The sequence below is a fragment of the Malaclemys terrapin genome, chromosome 1, assembly GCF_027887155.1.
Source record: "Malaclemys terrapin pileata isolate rMalTer1 chromosome 1, rMalTer1.hap1, whole genome shotgun sequence".
In the NCBI taxonomy this organism is placed as follows: Eukaryota; Metazoa; Chordata; order Testudines; family Emydidae; genus Malaclemys; species Malaclemys terrapin.
The window spans coordinates 234,555,749-234,578,300 of NC_071505.1; the positions used below are offsets into that span (position 1 = coordinate 234,555,749).

A 22,552-nucleotide genomic window follows, 5' to 3' on the forward strand; every position below is an offset into this window, starting at 1 on the left:
TGGTTGGTGGTGGGTGCACAGCACCCACTAATTTTTCCCTGTGAGTGCTTCAGCCCTGCACCTGTGTGTGTCACTTCTTAACTGAAGAGCAGTTGCTGTAGTGGCTCTGAGACATGGCATTTAAAGTACTGTATTCAATCCCTATTTAACATGCCTTTTGACAGTTTGGACTCAACACCTTAAAATATTGCTACATTGTTAATGCAACATATTGGGTCTCTTAGAGACAGAAGTATTCTCTCTCAGCTTATGTAAGAACTACAGAACAGATTTTTTTTTAAGCCTTTATTTCAAATATACATGGATAGCTGTGGTACATAAACATTGATGAAAGGCACAGTTGACATGACCCATATCAGGTTTTCAAATATAGCAGCAAGTTTTAAACAAATCTAGCCAATTTATAAAAATCTATTACAGCAGGAGTTGGTTAATGAAAAGATGGGGAAACGTACAGAATAAGTTTTGCCAGAAAAGAATGTTTCAGGATTTAACAGTACTAGATTCCACAAGGCAAGAGTACAAACTGACAACCCCCCCTCAAAAATAAGCCTGCAAATGAAGATGGCAATTTTCCAAAAACAGTGCTCAGTATCAAACTCAAGCACCAGGTTTTAATTTCAAAAAGGATATTTTTAAACAGCAAACTAGTTACAATAAGACTTCAATATTTGATTACTAGAATTTGATATTTCTAGAAAAAAAAACTACATTTAGCTTAAAATACCAAATCTGCTGGCAGTTCATTTTACAGTAGTGTATCCACCACTGTTAAGGCTTGAAGAGAATGCACTCCAAGTCATCTATTGAAATCTCAGCAAACACTGAGCAACAAAGAAAAATTTACCATTTCAACAAGTAAAGCACTATACCTTTGATCCTGGGGAGGCTGGGAATTTCTGTTGTGACCTGCTGTACACTGGCACAAAGTGAGAGCTCCTGACCTGCAGGCAGCCACCAATTAACACTTTTAAAAAAGCAACCCTTCCTTACTTCATAGGAACGTTTAGCACCAGTGATGATCATCATGTCAGCTACCATTAAAGTCAACAGTAATGATGTTTTGCAATAAGGAGCTTGATCCTGCACCACTAAAATTAATGGGAGTAGGATGACTGCCGGTCATGTAAAGATATCAAAGTTTGTCCCCCTGAAACAAAGTTTCATAGTTCCCAACATTAAGCTACCTAGAGTTCTAGCTCAATGCTTACAGTAGAAATCACAAAAAACCCACTCAAGAGAACACTGAAATCAAGAAACATGATACAAAATGACAAAGTCTTGGTGTCAATATTTACACCAATCAAATTCCATTTCCAAAAACAGCAGCATAGCAGTATGACACCCTTTCAGTATTAAACTGTAATGTTTGTAAATATGAATAAGCATAACCGTGCTTTTAAAAATGAGTACAGTTTTCATTTTAGTCCAATTTCAAAATGGATCCTTGTTAAGAAGAAACCTAAAACTTAAGCAAATACTTGATTTCATGAAACAATGGTCTTGGAATAAATATGTATCCTCGTTTCCAGAGGAAAGCACAGATTAGAAGCACAAGATGTAAATTAATACTGTACTCCTTTTGGAGCAGATATTTCAAACAAAAAAAATCAAGGAATTACTGAAGAGATTTTATACTTGCTTATGGAAAAAATGAAGGACAAAGTACAAGTCTTGCCAAAAGACTAAACATGATCCCTCAACATACTCAAAGGTATACGTACTACATATTATAAGGCAGAAGTACAAAGTCATTCTGCCTTAAATTGAGCCAGTATCTTATCTCAGATTCACAAGGGACCCTAATGATTTTCTAATCTAAATTTTTAAAAGGCTGAGAAAAGCAGTGATGGGGTGAGAATTCTAATCTGGTCCATAACTACTATACCTGCCTTGAGCTTTGCCAAACCACCATGGCTAGAGGAGGAAAAAAATCATTACATTTATCCCTATGACTGTAAATAGTTTTCAATTAATGCAAATAAATTAAGTTTAGGACCCTAAAAGAGCAGAAAGCCCTGTAGTAGCTTTTTCAGAGGGGGGATTGTTTTCATTCATGGGCGAATGTTTTGACATGGGGCCAAATCTTGCTTACATCACACACACACAAAGTCTTCAGCAGGACTATTCACTTAGTAAGCTAAACAGGATTTAGTTATGAATAGGCCAAATCTTTGCAATTGCTGTGGGCCCCGCTAAAGATCATTGTTTAAAAAAACAAAACAAAAAAACAACAGTAGTATTTTAAGAAAAAACTTTAATTGGCATCAAATCTGGGGATTTAAACTCAATTTGATCAGAAAATTAAGGTATCTGGAAATGCCAGCTGCTCCAAAAAAGACCTACGTTTCCTTAAGCTATAACATCTTCAGAAGGAACGAATACAACTCAGTCTGAAATAGTTACTATTGTAAAGCTACTACAGGTTTTATTCTCCTATATAGGAGTGTTTAAGGCTGACCTAAAGTTCACTGAAAAGGAAAAAACGTACAAAAAAATCCTGAGGATTAAAAAATCTATAGTAAATCCAAGACATTGAGATGAGCTCGTGTGTTAAATACTATCGTTTCTGGCTGACATAATGCACATAAAGTATATTTGGAGTGTCTATTAATCATAAAGCATGGAGGAATGCAATACACAAACTGGCTAATGTCCAGCAATATTTGAAACGCTCTTATTCTGCCATAAATAGGTGGATCTCCAAAAAGGAGAGCAGACCACTTTGGAGTGATTGGTGAATTAGAATTTTTGAGATTTTAGAGTCTAAAACAATGGTATGTAGAGATAATTTTCTTTAAACAATAACAACAACAAAAAAACGCTACATTTTCTCCACCCCTACCTTCTTCTAATTTAAGGAACAAACTCTCAGGAAATCAACGGAGTTGTACCTGATTACATCAGGTCAGAATTTGATTCTGAATCTACAAAACCTATCTGCTCCCTAAATGATTTATAATAAATTCACTTCTACTGTTGTGGCACATTCTTTTAGTAAGAGTGCAATCTATCATAACATCCCAGAGTATTTCTGGCTCCTGCTAGTAAGATCCAACAAAATAGAATATAAATTAATCCTTTTAAAAAAAATCAGTTTATCAAAAAGGAGGTAATGGATGATAATTGACGAGTTTCAGTTCAATATTTTGACTGCTAGAAAAAAGTTATTCGAAAAAATATAAGGTAGAGCTCACAAAGAAACAACACAAAAGTGTGATCAGTTTGGGGTGAGTTTCTACACATTTAGAGATGTTTGGAGTTTCTTATATGTTGAATGTTACTTTAGGAACACTGTGCTGACAGAATAAACCCATAAGAAGACACTGCTCAGAGGAAAGGCACCTAACAATGGTACTGGTAAATTTATTATAAATCATTTTAACTTCATGGAACGATAAGACAACATTGTTGGCATTGCTTGTTTTGTTCAGAAACATATATCTGACTTAAAAATTAAGTCATGATATAAAATTTAATAAATAGCTATAATTTAAATTATTGGCATCAGTCGCAGGTAAAATTGGGGGGAAAAATAAACCCAAATAATTTCTCAGATCTATGCTGAGATGTGATGAAAAAACTACTAGATTTTAATGAACTGTTAAATGGCATTACATGTTAGGAACAGTGCTGTAGCAGCACAAAGAGCTCACAGGGTCTGTCTGGGCTGCTCATCAGTTACACAAGTATTGTTCTTTTCCTTGAAGCACAAAAGGCAGGAAACTGACTTTGGGCTTGATTCTATTCAAGTCAATGGAAGTCTTTCCATTGATTCCCATGGAAGTTGGATAGGACTCACCCTTAAAAAAAAAAATAAAAAATCACCCACCACAACGTTTACCTAAGGTAAACACCGAAATAAAAACATTTTAAGAAAGACCTATAATGAGGTTAATTACAAATAATTACTATTATTTTTTTATATTTTTTGCTGATAAAAATATCATGTAGGATTGTAGTCATTCAAAGTACTGAACAGAATTTGTATGTCTGGGGACATGAGACAAAATTCAAAATTTACAGCACAAAGTAGGGAATGCTTTTCTATACAGTGAATGAATTCATTCAGTTTAGGAACTGTCTACGAAGTTTTAAAAAGGGATAGCTCGGTATCGAAATCTCCCTCTAAAATGTGATGGATTAAACTTAAAATCACTGCAGATTTAGCATTTACGTTATACTGAAATATTAAGATACTTCAACATGCTTTTTATGTGGCTATGCATTGTAATCAGTGGAATATGGTAGACCCCAAGAATAATGTTCTTCAGAACTCCGGCAATTAAGGCATGCTTATGCTTTGAACAATAGCTTTCAGATTTTGTGGTACAAAAGTACTTTAAAATTTAGCAACTCAATTTAGTTTTCTTAACCATGGCAGTATAGTTGAAATATGGTATTAATTTTTTATGTTGTTTGCAGTTGCAAAGAAAAATGTAGAAAGATAATTTAAGTTAGATAATCCATAAAAAAACCTATATCAATTTAAAATTTTACTGCATAAAAATATGTACTTTTCAAATTATTTTAATAAATTAAATATCCCTAATGTTTTTATATATCTATATATCTATATCTAGATATAGATATAAATATATCCTGATAATCTATAAAAGAGGGTTTTGTTATAGGAAAATAAATGGAACCCCAAAAGTACCCCCTTCATAAAATTTAATTATATTTTTTCATCTCCAAGAAATGTAAGAATATGTACAACTTCTCCGTATTACTATACTATCAAAATAGTATGGGTTAAGAGTAGCAGGTTTCTGCAACCATAAGATGGTAAAGTCATGTAAAAATGGAGGACAACTTGGATCTCAGATGAATGTTATCAGTGTGGAGAATCAGTTTCTGGATGGATATGACAAGAAGGGTTACTTACAATCTTCTCATCTACAGTAGATTTCACAAGAGGTAGAGTTCGAGTGAAAAATAAAAGACAATTGGAATAAGGTGCATGCTCAGTATTTTCAATTTGTGACTTGTTAAAGATGTAGGATATTATAGGAAAAGTTTGCAAAGATTCTCTCTTTTCTTCCAAACAGATTTTGATCAGGTTGTGACTTTTTTAATGTGAATCTAAAATGAAGAATGGAAAAAAAATCATACATTTAAAAAACCCATATGTTTTAGTACATTACAGTAAATCTTAATTTTTAGACAATTATAAGAGAAACAGCTTTCTGATTAATCCAAAATTCTTAGCTTCAAATATGTTGATGCAATTAAAAACATCTCATATTTGATATTCTGATTTTAAAAGGGGTAAAGTATACAACATCTCACCTCATTCAGAATTGCCCAGACTGCTGAGTTTTGTATTACCGAAAGCCGAAATGATGAAATAGGGTTTAGACTTGGGTCAATTGTCCCTTCTGCTATACCACTTTCAAATTTACCTTCAAATGAACAAAAGCATATCCTAAATAATCAATCTCCAGACAAACAAATACAAGATACGGTGTTTAAAGCAATTAAAAAAATTAATCGCAATTAATCACACTGTTAAATAGAATACCATTTATTTAAATATTTTTTGATGTTTTCTACATTTTCAAATATATTGATTTCAATCACAACACAGATTACAAAGTGTACAGTGCTCACTTTATATTTATTTTCTTATTACAAATATTTGCACTATAAAAAACAATTTTTTTTCAATTCACCTCATACAAGTACTGTAGTGCAATCGCTATCATGAAAGTTGAACTTACAAATGTAGAATTATGTACAAAAAAACTGCCATTCAAAAATACAACAATGTAAAATTTTAGAGCCTGCAAGTCCACTCAGTCCTACTTCTTGTTCAGCCAATCCCTCAGACAAATAAGTTTCTTTACATTTGCAGGAGATAATGCTGCCCACTTCTTGTTTACAATGTCACCTGAAAGTGAGAACAGGTGTTCTCATGGCACTGTTGTAGCCAGCGTCACAAGATATTTACATGCCAGTTGCACTAATGATTCATATGTCCCTTCATGCTTCAACCACCCTTCCAGGGGACATGCGTCCATGCTGATGACGGGTTCTGCTCAACAACAATCCAAAGTAGTGCGGACTGACTCATGTTCATTTTCATCATCTGAGTCAGATGCCACCAGCAGAGGGTTGATTTTCTTTTTTGGTGGTTCAGGTTCTGTAGTTTCCACATTGGAGTGTTGCTTTTTTAAGACTTATAAAAGCATGCGCCACATCTCATCCCTCTCAGATTTTGGAAGGCACTTCAGATTCTTAAACCTGGGGTCGAGTGCTGTAGCTATTTTTAGAAATCTCACATTGGTACCTTTCTTTGCATTTTGTCAAATCTGCAGTGAAAGTGTTCTTAAAATGAACAACATGTGCTGGGTCATCATCTGAGACTGCTATAACACAACGGGTAGTGATCAATGGCTCCATGTCTAGTTGGCAGCCGGTTTCAAGCGGAGTGCCCCAAGGATCGGTCCTGGGGCCGGTTTTGTTTAATATCTTTATTAATGATCTGGAGGATGGGGTGGACTGCACTCTCAGCAAGTCTGCAGATGACACTAAACTAGGAGGCGTGGTAGATACACTAGAGGGTAGGGATCAGATACAGAGGGACCTAGACAAATTTGAGGATGGGCCAAAAAAACCCTGATGAGGTTCAACAAGGACAAGTGCAGAGTCCTGCACTTAGGACGGAAGAATCCCATGCTCTGCTACAGACTAGGGACCGAATGGCTAGGTAGCAGTTCTGCAGAAAAGGATCTAGGGGTCACAGTGGACGAGAAGCTGGATGAGTCAACAGCGTGCTCTTGTTGCCAAGAAGGCTAACAGCATTTTGGGCTGTATAAGTAGGGGCATTGCCAGCAGATCGAGGAACGTGATCGTTCCCCTTTATTCGACATTGGTGAGGCCTCATCTGGAATACTGTGTCCAGTTTTGGGCCCCACACTACAAGAAGGATGTGGAAAAATTGGAAAGAGTCCAGCGGAGGGCAACAAAAATGATTAGGGGTCTGGAACACATGACTTATGAGGAGATGCTGAGGGAACTGGGATTGTTTAGTCTCCAGAAGAGAAGAATGAGGGGGGATTTGATAGCAGCCTTCAACTACCTGAAGGGGGGTTCCAAAGAGGATGGAGCTCGGCTGTTCTCAGTGGTGGCAGATGACAGAACAAGGAGCAATGGTCTCAAGTTGCAGTGGGGGAGGTCCAGGTTGGATATTAGGAAACACTATTTCACTAGGAGGGCGGTGAAGCACTGGAATGCGTTACCTAGGGAGGTGGTGGAGTCTCCTTTCTTGGAGGTTTTTAAGGCCCGGCTTGACAAAGCCCTGGCTGGGATGATTTAGTTGGGAATTGGTCCTGCTTTGAGCAGGGGGTTGGACTAGATGACCTCTTGAGGTCCCTTCCAACCCTGATATTCTATGATTCTATGAAAATATATGGCAGAATGCGAGTAAAACAGAACAGGAGACGTAGAATTCTCCCCCAAGGAGTTCACAACAGAGAGATTGCACTACTCATACAGTGCTTGTATGAGGTGAATTGAAAAATACTATTTCTTTTATCATTTACAGTGCAAATATTTGTAATAAAAGATAATGTACACTTTGATTTCAATTACAACACAGAATACTATATATGAAAATATAGAAAAACATCCAAAATATTCAATACATTTCAATTGGTATTCTATTGTTTAACAGTGCGATTAAAACTGCGATTAATCACGATTCATTTTTAATCGTGATTAATTTTTTGAGTTAATCGCGTGAGTTAACTGAGATTAATCGACAGCCTTAGTGACTATCTATTCAATAAATGGATTTGCAACGCTACAGTCATGAATTGGCTGCAGTAATTCACCATAGATAAGTTTTTGAGGGTTTTTTATTTTTTTTTGTTTAAGTCTAATAGTAGGAAAATGGAACCTTACAACACTACCCAAAAATCTTCCATAATGCTCAGAGCTCTTTGCCATCAGCTTCAGTTTTTCATTGGCAAATACTGCAGTACATATAGCCTTAGCACACAGACTAAGCAGCAGACGCACTAAATAAAAAAGCTTAAATTCAGTGTAGCTGTGGGTGTTCAACACCTCTGAAAATTAGGCCACTTTTGGTTAGATTGGATTCAGAGGTCAAATTTTAGGCAACCAACTTTTAAATTTTGACTTAAATATATATAAACTACATTAAGCATGTATGGATATTGGTATTTCTACTGGTAGAAACTTTGATTATATCAGGACGAATAAACATGATGTTGTAAAGGCTATTAATAGACCAAAGCTAAAATGAATAAAAACTATAATACTTTAAAAAGTGATGAATAAAATCCTTTTTTTCACTACAACTAAGAATCACATCAGAACTTCGTTCATTAAAGCAACCTGAAAAGGGCAAGTAACATTTATAAGGTCAGTTACGCAATGAAAATGATCAGAAACATATAAAGGCTTTTAAAAAAAATAACATTTTACTAATTGATATAGTAATAAAACAAATTTTATTTCTATTTCTATGTTTGTAAAAGAACAAACATTGCTGTTCTATGGTGCACAGTATTACCTATTCTGAAATAACCGTCCTCCAAGCGTTTGTCTTTGGTTTCTTTGCTTAATATCAAGTCTTCATTCTAAAATAAAACAGGCACAAAACAAAATGAAAGCACTTATTTTGCATGTATCTAATAAATTTGCAAGCTAGAGCAAAACATGGGTGCCCATGTTCTCTATTTAGAGCACTTTCCTAAAAACTTTGAACCAGCCTACTATTTCCATGAGTAAACAGATGTTATTTATAGCATAGACTTTTCTTAAAACAAAACAAAAACAAAAAAACAACCTGTTCCAGAACTGACTGTATTTGGCTTCAGGGTAGAAGAGAAAAATACCACTCATAAGAACTCATATGATGAAGCACAAGGATATTGCAGATACTGGCATACACGACAGAAAAGACACTCTGGGTAAAGCCTGCTCCACGGCTGATTTGGGGAGAGAAAGATCAAGTAACCTCTTCCCCACCCATAGGACACTCATGAAACCATACAGCACACTTTAATCTTAAAATAGGTCTAGCTAATCTGCCTGCTGTATTCAGAAAGAAATCGGATACTTGCGGATTTCTCTTTTGAGCATCCAGGCTTATCATATTCCTATAGTTCGTTTTTGTTCTCATCTGCAGTTTGAGGAGGCAGGATCAGAAACTTATCACCCACCAAATTGGGGCTGGCTGCTTTTTCTACAAACTGAGAATGCTTCCAAAGCTAAAACACAGATCAGTTTGTAACACTCGAACAATAATTAACAATCAATTTCCACTTCAGTAAGTCTATCTACAGAACAATCTGTCCTCAAACAACTTTTACTCAGGGCTGCCCAGAGGATTCAGGGGGCCTGGGGCAAAGCAATTTCAGGGGCCCCTTCCATAAAAAAAAGTTACAATACTATAGAATACTATATTCTTGTGCGGGCCCCTGGAGGGCCCAGGGCAAATTGCCCCACTCTTCCCCCCCCCACCCCAGGCGGCCCTGGTAAAAATAAACATTTAAAAACCTTCCGCATCTCGGCACAAACCCAGTGTTGAGAAAACTTCTTTTCAAGTCACCTTTACAAGCTATCACTGGTTCTCAGTATCAGCTAGTGCTACAAAGCAACTAAAGCTCATTAAAAGGCTTGGACAAATATTTTCCGTCAAAACTTTTTTTGGATCGAAAATTAGGGGTTTTTAAAAAGCAGAAAAAATCACGGACAATGTCTGCTTTCCTTCAAAATTTGTTGTGTTTTTTTTAATTGAAAAGCTGAAATTAGTCTGCCAAAAACTGAACATGGTTTGGGGTTTCAGAAGTGTGTGGCCAAATATTTGCTGCTTGCTGTGTTTGATTGTTTAAAGAAACAATAAAAAAAATTCTGCTTAAAAAATATCCAAAATTTTTGAACCACCTCAGCTTGTGACCAAACGCCTGAGCCCATCCAGTCAGAGATTTTTCCAGGTGTTGATACTCTGCTGGTTTCCTTGACTCATATCTGTCTCCATAACTTTGGGTTCATTTAGGTTAGAACATAAGAATGGCCATACTGGGTCAGACCAAAGGTCCATCCAGCCCAGTATCCTGTCTACAGATAGTGGCCAATGCCAGGTGCCCCAGAGGGAATGAACCTAACAGGTAATGATCAAGTGATCTCTCTCCTGCAATCCATCTCCACCCTCTGACAAACAGAGGCTAGGGACACCATTCCTTACCCATCCTGGCTAATAGCCATTAATGGACTTAACCTCCATGAATTTATCTGTTTCCTAGAGACTGGCTCCATGGGGTCCCTCACAAACTGGAGATGGTTACTGTGGGTTTGTCTTTAGTATAGACTATGTACATACTCCACAAACTGAGCATTTGAGCTTGTTCCAGAATTTGGGATGAGCCTATGTTGTGAAAACTGAAATGCTCAAAATAGCACATGCATGTGAATGGACACAGGGTGCTAAAATTAAATTAACCCAGGGGTTCTCAAACTGGGGGTCGGGACCCCTCAGGGGGTCACGAGGTTATTACTGGGGGTTGCGAGCTGTCAGCCTCCACCTCAAACCCCGCTTTGCCTCCAGCATTTATAATAGTGTTAAATATATAAAAAAGTGTTTTTAATTTATAAGGGGGGGTTGCACTCAGAGGTTTGCTATGTGAAAGGGGTCACCAGTACAAAAGTTTGAGAACCACTGAATTAACCCCTCTGGAGCCTCGGGGAATGCAGGGGAGGGAGGTCTCCCTTGGTAGGGTTGGGAAGGAGGTAGGTGGTGTAAGATATTGCTCTTCTCATGTGATCCCTCCCCCATGGCTCTCTTGGCTCTATCACTATTAATCTAAGGTGGCTAATTTTAAATGAAGCTACCCTCCCCTGACATGAATCTCCCTATGGCACTGAAATTAAATGTAGACTATAATTTGGCATTTGAGAAGTGAAAGGGATGGTAGCCCTAAGGGAAAAGATAACAGCTTGGCTCTTTGTGTTAAATAGCTGTCTGCAAGCCTCAAACTGCTGAATGAGCTTTAGGGTAGGGAAGGCTGTGCCTCCCCAAACAGCCTGGCCGTGCCCTCTATCCAACCCCCACCCACTTTCTGCCCCCCCGACCCATCCTGCTCCTTGTCCCCCCCGACCTCCCCGAATCACCACCCCGGAACCCCACCCACCACGAACTCCCCCTGCTGCTCCCTGTCCCCTGACTGCCCCGACCCCTATTCACCCCCCCGCCAAGTCCTGACAGACCCCCAGAACGCCCACGATCCAACCCCCCATTCCCCATCCCCTGACCACCCCCCAACAGCACTGTCCAGGGCCGCTCCTGGGTTACCCCCACCTCTCCCCTCTCTCAGAGCCTCAGCGCGCCACGTCCAGGAGCTGTCCTGGCCCCTGGACAGAGCTGCAGCAGTGTGGCTCCGGCGGGACCGGAGCTCACAGCCCCGCCCCCTTACCACATGGCTCTGACTCAGCGGGAGGAGCTCAGGCCTCGCCAGAGCCACGCTGCTGCAACACTGTCCAGGGCTGCTCCTGACACGGCGCACTGAGGCGCCGGGGGATGGGGGAAGATGGAGGTGGGGCCCTGGACGCCTCAGACATTCTCGCGGGGCCCAGGGCAAATTGCCCCACTTGCCCCTCCCCTCTGGGTGGCCCTGCTTTTACTTACTTCCAATTAACAGGTGGGTCAGAACATTGTGCCCAGGTACTCAGAGAAGAACTATCAGCAGTTATCAACTTTCTCATTCTTATCCAGGCTCACCATTCCTATCATGGGAAAGCCACAAGCAAGGGTAGGCCACAAGCAAGACTACTGAAGCAATGATACTTTAAAAGATTATTAGGTATCACAGTACTGTATGCAATACCCTCCTGCTAAAACAGCATCTGTCAAGGCCTGTGTCCAATTCCTAGCGCCTGGTGAATGCTTAATTAGGTGACTGTTGCTGCCCTACCAATGCCTTTAATTCAACACAAACAATTTACCAGTCCAGGAAGTAAACAATGTCCTTGTTTGAAGAGCTTTATCTTTCCTGTAAGGTTTGAAGAGCTTTATCTTTCCTGTAAGTAAACAATGTCCTTGTTTGAAGAGCTTTATCTTTCCTGTAAGCCTGCTTCATAGGCTTCTTTAATGCAATACTCCAGCTATCTAGCAATTAATGCTTTAGATGCTTTTTTTGGCTCTTGTTGCTGGATGACTTTTCTATACATTTACATTCTTGCCAGCTAGATCTAAACAGCTTGGTGTATATCAAATATTTGCTGGAGCTTTGCTTTTGGATGCATAGGGTTTGTAGAAAACGATGGGAGGACTAGCTCCTGGGATCTGTGAAATCCCTAATTTATTTTTGGTAAAAAAATATTTGAGATGAAGAGCCATCTGATCAAAGTGAAAAATACAGTACACCTCTACCCCAGTATAACGTGACCCGATATAACACAAATTCGGATATAATGTGGTAAAGCAGTGCTCCGGGGGGGGGGGGGGGGGGGCAGGGCTGCGCACTCCAGCGGATCAAAGCAAGTTCGATATAACGCGGTTTCACCTATAACATGGTAAGATTTTTTGGCTCCCAAGGACAGTTTATATTGGGGTAGAGGTGTATTTGTAATTATTCAATACACAATGCCTCTAGAAAAGACCCTCCATGTACAAAGGGGATGGTAAGCTCTCTTTAATAAAGAGATAGAAAAATGAAACTGAAGAAAGAAATGTGAACAGTCTAGTAATTGCATCCAGGGTCAGATGATCTAAATCCAAAGGCTCTACTCTGGGGAATTCTGGTGATTAATCAAAAATGCTTGATAGGGTTATTCAGAATTAAAGTGGCCTTAATTCAATTTAGTTTAATTCACTTTGGAAGTGAATGTGGTTTAGCTAATTCTACTTCAAATTCACACCTTTAGTTAATTTGGATTAATTTTTCTGGATATCCATATGTAGACATGTCCTCAGGTCATAGAATCATAGAAGATTAGGGTTGGAAGAGACCTCAGGAGGTCATCTAGTCCAACCCCCTGCTCAAAGCAAGACCAACCCCAACTAAATCATCCCAGCCAGGGCTTTGTCAAGCCGGGCCTTAAAAACCTCTAAGGAAGGAGATTCCACCACCTCCCTAGGTAACCTATTCCAGTGCTTCACCAGCCACCTAGTGAAATAGTTTTTCCTAATATCCAACCTAGACCTCCCGCACTACAACTTGAGACCCTTGCTCCTTGTTCTGTCATGTGCCATCACTGAGAACAGCCTAGCTCCATCCTCTTTGGAACCCCGCTTCAGGTAGTTGAAGGCTGCTATCAAATCCCATCTCACTCTTTTCTTCTGCAGACTAAATAAGCCCAGTTCCCTCAGCCTCTCCTCCTAAGTCTTGTGCCCCAGCCCCCTAATAATTTTCGTTGCCCTCCGCTGGACTCTCTCCAATTTGTCCAAATCCTTTCTGTAGTAGGGGGCCCAAAACTGGACACAATACTCCAGATGTGGCATCACAGTGCCAAATAGAGGGGATAATCACTTCCCTCAATCTGCTAGCAATGTTCCTACTAATGTAGCCTAATATTCCGTTAGCCATCTTGCAACAAGGGCACACTGTTGACTCATAGCCAGCTTCTCGGCCACTGTAATCCCCAGGTCCTTTTCTGAAGAACTGCCACTTTAGCCAGTCGAGCCCCAGCCTGTAGCGGTGCATGGGATTCTTCTGTCCTAAGTGCAAGACTCTGCCCTTGTCCTTGTTGAACCTCATCAGATTTATTTTGGCCCAATCCTCCATAAGAACATAAGAATGGTCATACTGGGTCAGACCAAAGGTCCATCCAGCCCAGTATCCTGTCTGCTGACAGTGGCCAATGCCAGGTGCCCCAGAGGGAGTGAACCTAACAGGTAATGATCAAGTGTTCTCTCTCCTGCCATCCATCTCCAGCCTCTGACAAACAGAGGCTAGGGACACCATTCCTTACTCATCCTGGCTAATAGCCATTAATAGACTTAACCTCCATGAATGTATCTAGTTCTCTTTTAAACCCTGTTATAGTCCTAGCCTTCACAATCTCCTCAGGCAAGGAGTTCCACAGGTTGACTGTGCACTGTGTGAAGAACTTCCTTTTATTTGTTTTAAACCTGCTGCCCATTAATTTCATTTTGTGGCCCCTAGTCCTTATATTATGGGAACAAGTAAATAACTTTTTCTTATTCGCTTTCTCCACACCACTCATGATTTTATATACCTCCAATCTGTCTAGGTCACTCTGGACCCTACCTCTCCCCCCAGTTTAGTGTCATCCACGAACTTGCTGAGGGTGCAATCCATCCATCATCCAGATCATTAATGAAGATGTTGAACAAAACTGGCCCCAGGACAGATATCTGGGGCACTCTGCTTGATACCAGCTGCCAACAGGACATCGAGCTGTTGATCACTACCCGTTGAGCCCAACCATCTAGCCAGCTTTCTATCCATCTTATAGTCCATTCATCCAATCCATACTTTTTTAACTTGCTGGCAAGAATACTGTGGGAGACTGTATCAAAAGCTTTGCTAAAGTCAAGATATATCACATCCACCACTTTCAAACTTTTCAAAGTTTTCTCTGCAATCACTAGGGCTAGAAAATTACTTTATTTTTTGTTTTCCTTTAAAAATGCTAATACCCTCATGTAATCACTTGACTCAAGAAACTAAGGATTTAAGAAAAACAACAAATATGGCAAGACGCGATAAAAATCACAAGAGTTGGCAACATATTTTAACCCCTTTTATAGGCTTCTAGTTGTCTTTCTATACATCCTGGCCTTTATTTAGACATGTAAAAATAGTATGATGAAACGTAAACTGTATTAAAATTATTAATTTTAATAATGTTTAGAATTGTATACATGATAAATATATGGATTTTTTTAAAGAAAAATATGGTTGATGAATCAACAAGAATCAAACATCAGGAGAAAGGGGTATCAAGATACAATCTGACTTACAACACTGTTTACCTGCTCCTGTCTGAAATGTTTCCCATCTTTTCCAGCTGACCTCCAAGGTAAAACTAGTGAACTTAAATCAAATTAGCTCTACCCGGTAGAATGTAAATATGATGAGCCAAATTCAGGCCTAATTCCGGTACACCTCAATTTCATGCCTGTTTATGCCAGTTCTGAATTTGGCTAAAGATATTTCCATTGTGAAATTATGCAGCTCTCCAAATAATTTTTGCATTTTGAGCAGTTATTTCTTTTTTATAATTTCACTCTTGCAATGTATGTATGAACATCAATAAGTTTGGCCTCTCACAACACAAGAAAGTGGGGAGAGGAGAGTGGGTCTTGTTTTGATTAAAATTGCGAAGTAATATCTCATGAGTGTTGAAGGTAGGATTTGTATAGGAATAAAGTAGGGGAGAGAGGAATACTAGCAAGATCACTGCTCTGATATCACTTTGAATCATCATATGTTAATCTTCCAGACACAATGGTCAGGGTTCTTCCAGCTGAAAATATCTGCATCAGATGTGTATCATTTGCAATGAGATCAGACACAAATACTTTAGATTACTCTTTTCATACCTACTGAAAAAACCCTCTTTTTGAAGTAATGTCTTTTGGAATAGAAATTTTTGTGGTGAAAAAGACTAAAGATTCTCCTTTAGATACAGTGGTTAGAGTCTGACTTCAGACTGGAATTGACTTTATTCACTGCATTGCCATCTTGAGGTAAAATCCAGGTTGGTTGTGTGGAAGGAATAGAAAGTTTCAGACTCTGTTCTGGTAACTTGACCATTAAGATGCCAAAATATTTGCTTAGCTGGATTTGTGCAGGATCTTTAAGGCTGGACACTCAGAGGTTGAAAAATGAGGAAGCGGAGTGAAGCCAATTCCTCCAAAATCCAATTGTTTAAAATAAAAGCAGCAGCTAAACAAATGTAGATGAGTAAACACTGTTCTCCTCCAGATTACCCATCTTCCTTTTACCAAGCTTTATTCTGAATGAAAGTCTCTGCTCTTTGTAAATAAGGTCTGTTTAAAGTAAAGAGGAATAAATGTGATGAGATAAGTGGTTTTCAATTCCAATAAAAGAGACACCCATATTTTCCCAATCCAATGATTTCATTAGAAATTAGGAGTTTTGCCTTTACTCTAATATAGAAAGGAGAGATATTAATGTATTCATACCTTAAAAGGCAGAACCTCTACTGTAGTATTTAGTAGAATATCTCCTGGATGCTCTGGATTGCCACTATGAAACAAGTATCTATAAATGCAAAAATTAAAAATAAATGGTCTGCACACTCAGTCACTGTTAGTTTAATAAGTAACATTAAACGACATTATGGAAATTACCCTGGTAGATGATCCCAGTTCAACTATGAAAATCAACTGAAAATTAGTTTCATATACGAATGTACTGAAAAGCTCTGCTTTAATGAAAGATATTGAGTTTTTAAAAAGTGACCAGGCAAAGTTTTTTTCATAGGATTTACGTGTTACTAGAACTTGCACCTAGGAAAATAGCCATATAGAGCTGGTCTTGACACCACAGGGTTATCCTGTGAGACAAAGGGGACTGGGAGGCAACAGGTTCAGGAAAATTGCATTTATTCTTAGCTCTGCTGCTGACCAGCTGTGTAACCATGGGCAATTCACATGGGCCCATTACATCCCATCTTGCCCATCTGCAAAACTAATACCAAATAACTTCTTTCATAACATACTTTGAGCTCTAGGGATGAAAAATGCTATATAGTAAATGCTAAATGTTATTGTCATCTATATGGAAATTTGCTGGTCATGGCAAAAGCTACTGAATAAGCGCTGACCAAGATCACGAATGCAACAACAAAGCTACATAGTTTATTAGCATAGTTGTATTTACATGTCTGTATTCCTAACTATATGTATTAATAAATATTAGTGTTTTAACATTTATATAGTGTTATGGCTCATCAAAGCTACAACCCCTTGATCACATATTATAAACAAACGTACAAAAAAACAAATCCCCAAAATTAATGTAGTGCAGTAGCCAGAAGCCACTTTCCCCCACCCCGGTTGTGGAACAGTTTCCCATTTATTATGGGGTTACGGAATTATTTATTACAAGAGAGAAAAACAAGGTATGTTAGGCAACAGCAGTACCTGTATGTATTTTACACAGTAATTTTAGAGACCATATTGCGATGTGCATCACAACTTTGAAAAAAGAAAATAGAAAATTTCCCTGTAAACATGCATATCGGATGGAATATATTACATAAAAAAATGTTTATAGCACTTAAACCCTCATGCTTCAGGGCACAAGTAAACCACTAACCACTTGAGAAAAGGAATTCACTTTTCCCCATGGGCAGGTTATTCCATAATTGCTTGTTATTAAGTTTCCTGGACCTTCCTCTGAAGGAGTTGGTACTGGACACTGTTAGAGACTGGACACTAAGCCAGAAGGACCATTGGCTTAATTCAATATGGTAGTTTCTAGTTCTAAACCTAGTGGCAGACAGCTTTCTGGCCAAGAGGACTTAAAAGAGGAGCCCATGGACGATGGAACTCCCAACCACCAGAGACTTGGATGAGCCTGAGACTTGCTACTTTTAAGAGTCAAGACAGGACTGTCTCTTTGAGCAAGGCTTCCCCTAATAACAGTGGGAACAGAATGTTCCAGAATACAACAATGAAATGGAGGAAAAATACAACAATTCCATTTTCAGAAAGTAGAGTAACAAGGTTGGGATGAACTGTGTGACAGAAATTACATTTTTAATTATGCCTATGACATCCGGTAATGGACACATTTCAAACAGACATTTGAAAACACACATTTGCAAGAACTCACTTTGCTAACAAAGAACACTCAATGTAAGGGGCTGCTAAATGTAGCATTAGTTATATTAGGAGAAAATTGGATGTTTCTCATCATTAATAAATATATTTATCTTCATGGTCAACATTTTTCCTCAGTGAAGGCTGTTTGAACTGTGGTTGCATTCATTAATGATACTTTATTTTTTTTAAATGATGTATTAATGTGATGATAAAAATAAATGTGTATGACATATATTAAGAGTAACTAATTGGAATTGTAATGCAAAGTTATGGGAGAATTCCAACGTAGGGATTCACAGACCAGGACACACCAACTCAAAGCAGCACCAGACCCTGCCAGAACAACAGATGCAAAACCTGCAGACATATCTCCACTGCTACAATGATCAACAACCCCCACAACACACCTTTCTAGATCTGTGGATCCTACACATGCCTGTCACAACATGTAGTACATCTCATCCAGTGCACTAAATGCCCCAATAACAACTATTTAAAACCAGACAATCACTACGCCCTCAAATGAACTCTCACAGGAAAATATAAAAGACAAATACACCCTATTACCTGTGGGTGAACACTTTTCACAAAGCAATCACTCTATATCAATCTGCATCCTCAAAGAAAACCTGCACAACACATTCAAAAGATGAGCATGGGAGCTTAAATTCATAACACTGTTAGACAATAAAAATCACAGACTGAACAGAGACACTGGATTTATAGCTTATTACAACAATCTGTAACCCAACTAAATCTCTCTTTTTGTCCTGTGACTGGCCACTTCACCTTGAATGATCTCTTACAATATGTGCTAACTACTTATGCTAAACAATCTGTTCCATCTTGCATTTAGCTGTGACACTGGGAGTTCCTTTCCTGTAAGGATGAGGCCTTTTCCTGTAGCCATATTGTAGAGCCCAAGGCCTTTGTCTGGAGAGCAGCAGCCACTAGCTAAGAAGCAGAAAGTCACATCCTCACATTACATCTAAATTACAATAAAACCATGTAATATCGGGCTGTTCTGAAGGCGATCCTGTCCTAATAGCAGCCACCATAACCAGATAAAGAAACAAATCTTAAGATGGTTAAAGAAAACTTAATTTGATAGCATTCTGTCTGGCAAGAAATCACTACAATAGTAGTGGTTATGAAATCCCGACTTCTTTATTGTTTTATCTTTATGGTCCCCACTTCTCGATTGTTTACCTGTATGATCTCTGTCTGGTTCATTGATTGTTTCTGTCTGTTACATAATTAATTTGCTAGGTATAAATCAATTAAGGTGGTGGGGTATGATTGGTTAAATAATTGTTTTACAATATGTACAATATGTTTTACAATATGTTAGGTTAAAATTGTTTTAGTAATATTTTAATAAAATGATTGGTTAAGGTACAACTAACCACGACTCACGTTTCACTATATAAACTTGTCAACTGTCCAAAATGGGCCATCTTGATTATCACTACAAAAGTTTTTTTTCTCCTGCTGATAATAGCTCATCTTAATTAATTAGCCTCTTAGAGTTGGTATGGCAACTTCCACCTTTTCATGTTCTCTGTATATATTGTGACAGGGTCAGGCCAGATGGCTACAAGAGAGTGGTTGAAGGTAGATACATTAGTTCCAGGTTAAGCAGGTCCCTTTCCCATGGGTAAGATAACAGGGCCTATTCCAGAACACTCAGGAATGTTTTAGAACTCATTAAGGCAGGTAGGCTAATTAGGACACCTGTAGCCAATTGGGAAGCTGTTAGAATTAATTAAGGCTAATCAAGACACCTGGTTTAAAAAGGCTCTCACTCCAGTTAGTGAGGTGTGCATAAGGAGCTGGGAGTGAGAGGATGTGCTGCTGGAGGACTGAGGAGTACAAGCATTAACAGACATCAGGAGGAAGGTCCTGTGGTGAGGACAAAGAAGGTGTTGGGAGGAGGCCATGGGGAAGTAGCCCAGGGAGTTGTAGCTGTTGTACAGCTGTTCCAGAAGGCACTCTAGACAGCTGCAGTCCACAGGGCCCTGGGCTGGAACCCGGGGTAGAGGGTGGGCCTAGGGGGTTCCCCCCAAACCTTCCAACTCCTGATCCACATGGTGGATCAGCAGAAACTGCGGGGATTGTTCTTACTCTTTTTTTTCCCCCATATTGGCAAGTGATGAGGTTATCTGAGTGAACAGCAGATTTGAGCCACGAAAGTAGTCAAACTGAGGGCTACTGTGAATCTCTGAGACAAGAAAAATCTGCCAATAAGCGCAGGACCCACCAACGTAGAGAAGGAACTTTATCACTATCTATCTATATATCTATCTTCTTACAATATGTTCCATTGTATGTATCTGATGAAGTGGGCTGTAGCCCATGAAAGCTTATGCTCAAATAAATTTGTTAGTCTCTAAGGTGCCACAAGTACTCCTGGTTTTTTTGCGGATACAGACTAACACAGCTGCTACCCTGAAACCTGTCACTATATAAACTGAGGTCCAAAAGGAAATTCTTTGGAACCAACTCCAGGACACAGCCCCAAGATTAGAGCTGCCAGACCTCAACAGCCTGCCAATCAGAGTGCAAAATCTGGAGTTCCCCAGATTACCTGATCCTGACTGGCCAGCAGGAACAGTACGTCTGCCTTATTGGGAGCGGTGAGCCTTGTATGCTTAGTGTGTGCATTCTGTTTTGGTGATTGTTAATAAATAGAGGTTAAGTAGGATATTACTGTGTAAGGCTCCTTCACTGGTAAAAGACCCCATAAATCCCCAAAAGATTAAACCCTGAGTCCACAGGGAATGGGTGTTTACCTGGAGCCCACGGAGGAGTAGAGCCCGGAGCCCATTGAGGGATAAAGTTAGATGCCTTTTGCCTGGAGATGTAGGAACTGGGAAAGGGTGGGGGGGTGCCTAAATCAACAGGGTTATGCCTTGAGCTTTAGGAACTAGGTAGAGGTGGAAGCCTTGAGCCCTAGGAACTAGGTAAAGGCAGGTGCCCTAGAGTGTGTGTAATAGAGAATTTTGTGCGGGTAACATTTACAGACCTGAAGAATAGCTCCGTGTGACTTGAAGGTTTGTCTTTCTCACTAACAAAAGTTGGTCCAATAAAAGATATTACCTCACCTACTTTGTCTCTCTAATATCCTGGGACTGACATGGCTACAACTATACTGCATACATTCCTTTTAACATTGAGTTTTCAACATGAATTGCGTGAATGAGAAACACCAGCATTTTTTACCACTAGGTGGTATATCTATACTTGGGAATTTATTAAGGCCATTCATTTATATTAATAGAACACAGACTAGTTTCCTAAAATTAATGTCTATGTAACTGCATATAGAACTGATATCTAAATACACCTAGTTTAACAGGCTTTTGTTATTCTTAATGCATCTAAATAAATATGTAAAATCTATTAGCACTGAAGCGCTCATTTCAACTGAAATGTAAAGTAAGCACCATCCAACACACTACATATGCATCACCACTCAGTTAAAACTAGTTCAAGAATAATCACTTAACTAAAATTATGAAAAATCACTCAATTTACAATTTATTAAAATGTAATCAGACATAAAATTTCCAATTTGTCAGTGTTAAATATGTCTAGAGCTGGATAAGTAGTTGCCATTAATCCACATAATCTTTATCTGCAAGAAATTATTTTTTGCTGTGATTAATGATCCTTACAGAAAGGATCATTAAAAGAAAGCAGAAGAGGAAAACAGGGGGCTCTAGTCCTGATTTGGGAAAACATCTCTATTCAGACAGCAGCACATGCTTAACTTTAAGCATCTGCTTTCTTGAATAGGGAAATTCTCTGATAGAGTGATAGGGTGACAAAAAATCCTAAAACAGGATCAGGGCCCTGAAAGAGACAGTGCCAAATTCTGTTGTCAGATGCATGCATGCAAGCTCCATTGACTTCAGTGGTATACACTGAATTCAACGGGAATTGCATAGGAGTAGCAGAACAGAATCTGCTCCAGGGGCATTGGCTCTGTAAACTCTTCAAGAAAAATATTTGTGCTTTTTAACAACTGTTGTTAAATGTTCAATACCTGAGTTTACACAATGCTAACATACAAACAGAATTTATCATACACAGGTCCCTAATCTGCAGATTTTATCAGATAAAACTCTTATTGAAATTAATGGAGAGTTTTGCCTGGATTAAGGACTGCAAAACCAGATTTGTAATCCTTTTTCTAAACATTTATGAAATCTCAAAAATATACAAGGAGTACATTTTCCAGCATTTACTACAGGTCTCAATGATAAGTAAGACAAAATTACAGCAAAGCAGCCCAGAAAGATATTTGTTTAAAATGTGCATTTAGATCTATTCAGATGGCCTTATGCATTCTAACACCCTAATCATCAGTGGGAGTTTTACCACTATATTAATGAGATTACCACTCTCACTCGCCAATATTTTTTCATAAGGGACTTTTTAAAAATGCAAATGCATAAAATGCTCTTGCATAGAGACAGGAACAGTGCTTTTCTTCATCACTATTTAGTTCACAACTCTTATTACCGACAGCAGGACAGAGTGAGAACAATCACCAAAGAAATTCCTCTATAGTCATCAAGCTCTCTGTGAGGGGTAATGGTGAACAAATTGCAATAGTAGCAGTGTTTTTCCTGCTGTGCTATTAACATTTAGACACTGGGGGTGATTTTGTTCATTTACAGCAGTTATCAGCTCCACTGTAGCAACACTGCAACACACAAAAGTTAGCATAATGTCAGTCTGATATGATTTACAAAA

The 22,552-nt window shown here is 38.8% G+C and overlaps 1 protein-coding gene across 2 annotated transcripts in view; it reads right to left on the reverse strand.

Moving 5' to 3' along the window:
* Nucleotides 1-4,657: 4,657 nt before the first annotated feature.
* MGAT4A (alpha-1,3-mannosyl-glycoprotein 4-beta-N-acetylglucosaminyltransferase A) overlaps nucleotides 4,658-22,552 on the reverse strand; it is a 144,162-nt gene continuing 126,267 nt past the window's right edge. For both annotated transcript variants that reach the window (XM_054009516.1, XM_054009505.1), the window contains exons 13-16: nucleotides 16,145-16,223; nucleotides 8,543-8,609; nucleotides 5,293-5,405; nucleotides 4,658-5,085 (exon numbers count right to left, since the gene is read on the reverse strand). In XM_054009516.1, coding sequence (XP_053865491.1) covers nucleotides 5,059-5,085; nucleotides 5,293-5,405; nucleotides 8,543-8,609; nucleotides 16,145-16,223 — 286 coding nt within the window. In that variant the 3' untranslated portion in view covers nucleotides 4,658-5,058. The remainder of the gene's footprint in view (nucleotides 5,086-5,292; nucleotides 5,406-8,542; nucleotides 8,610-16,144; nucleotides 16,224-22,552) is intronic.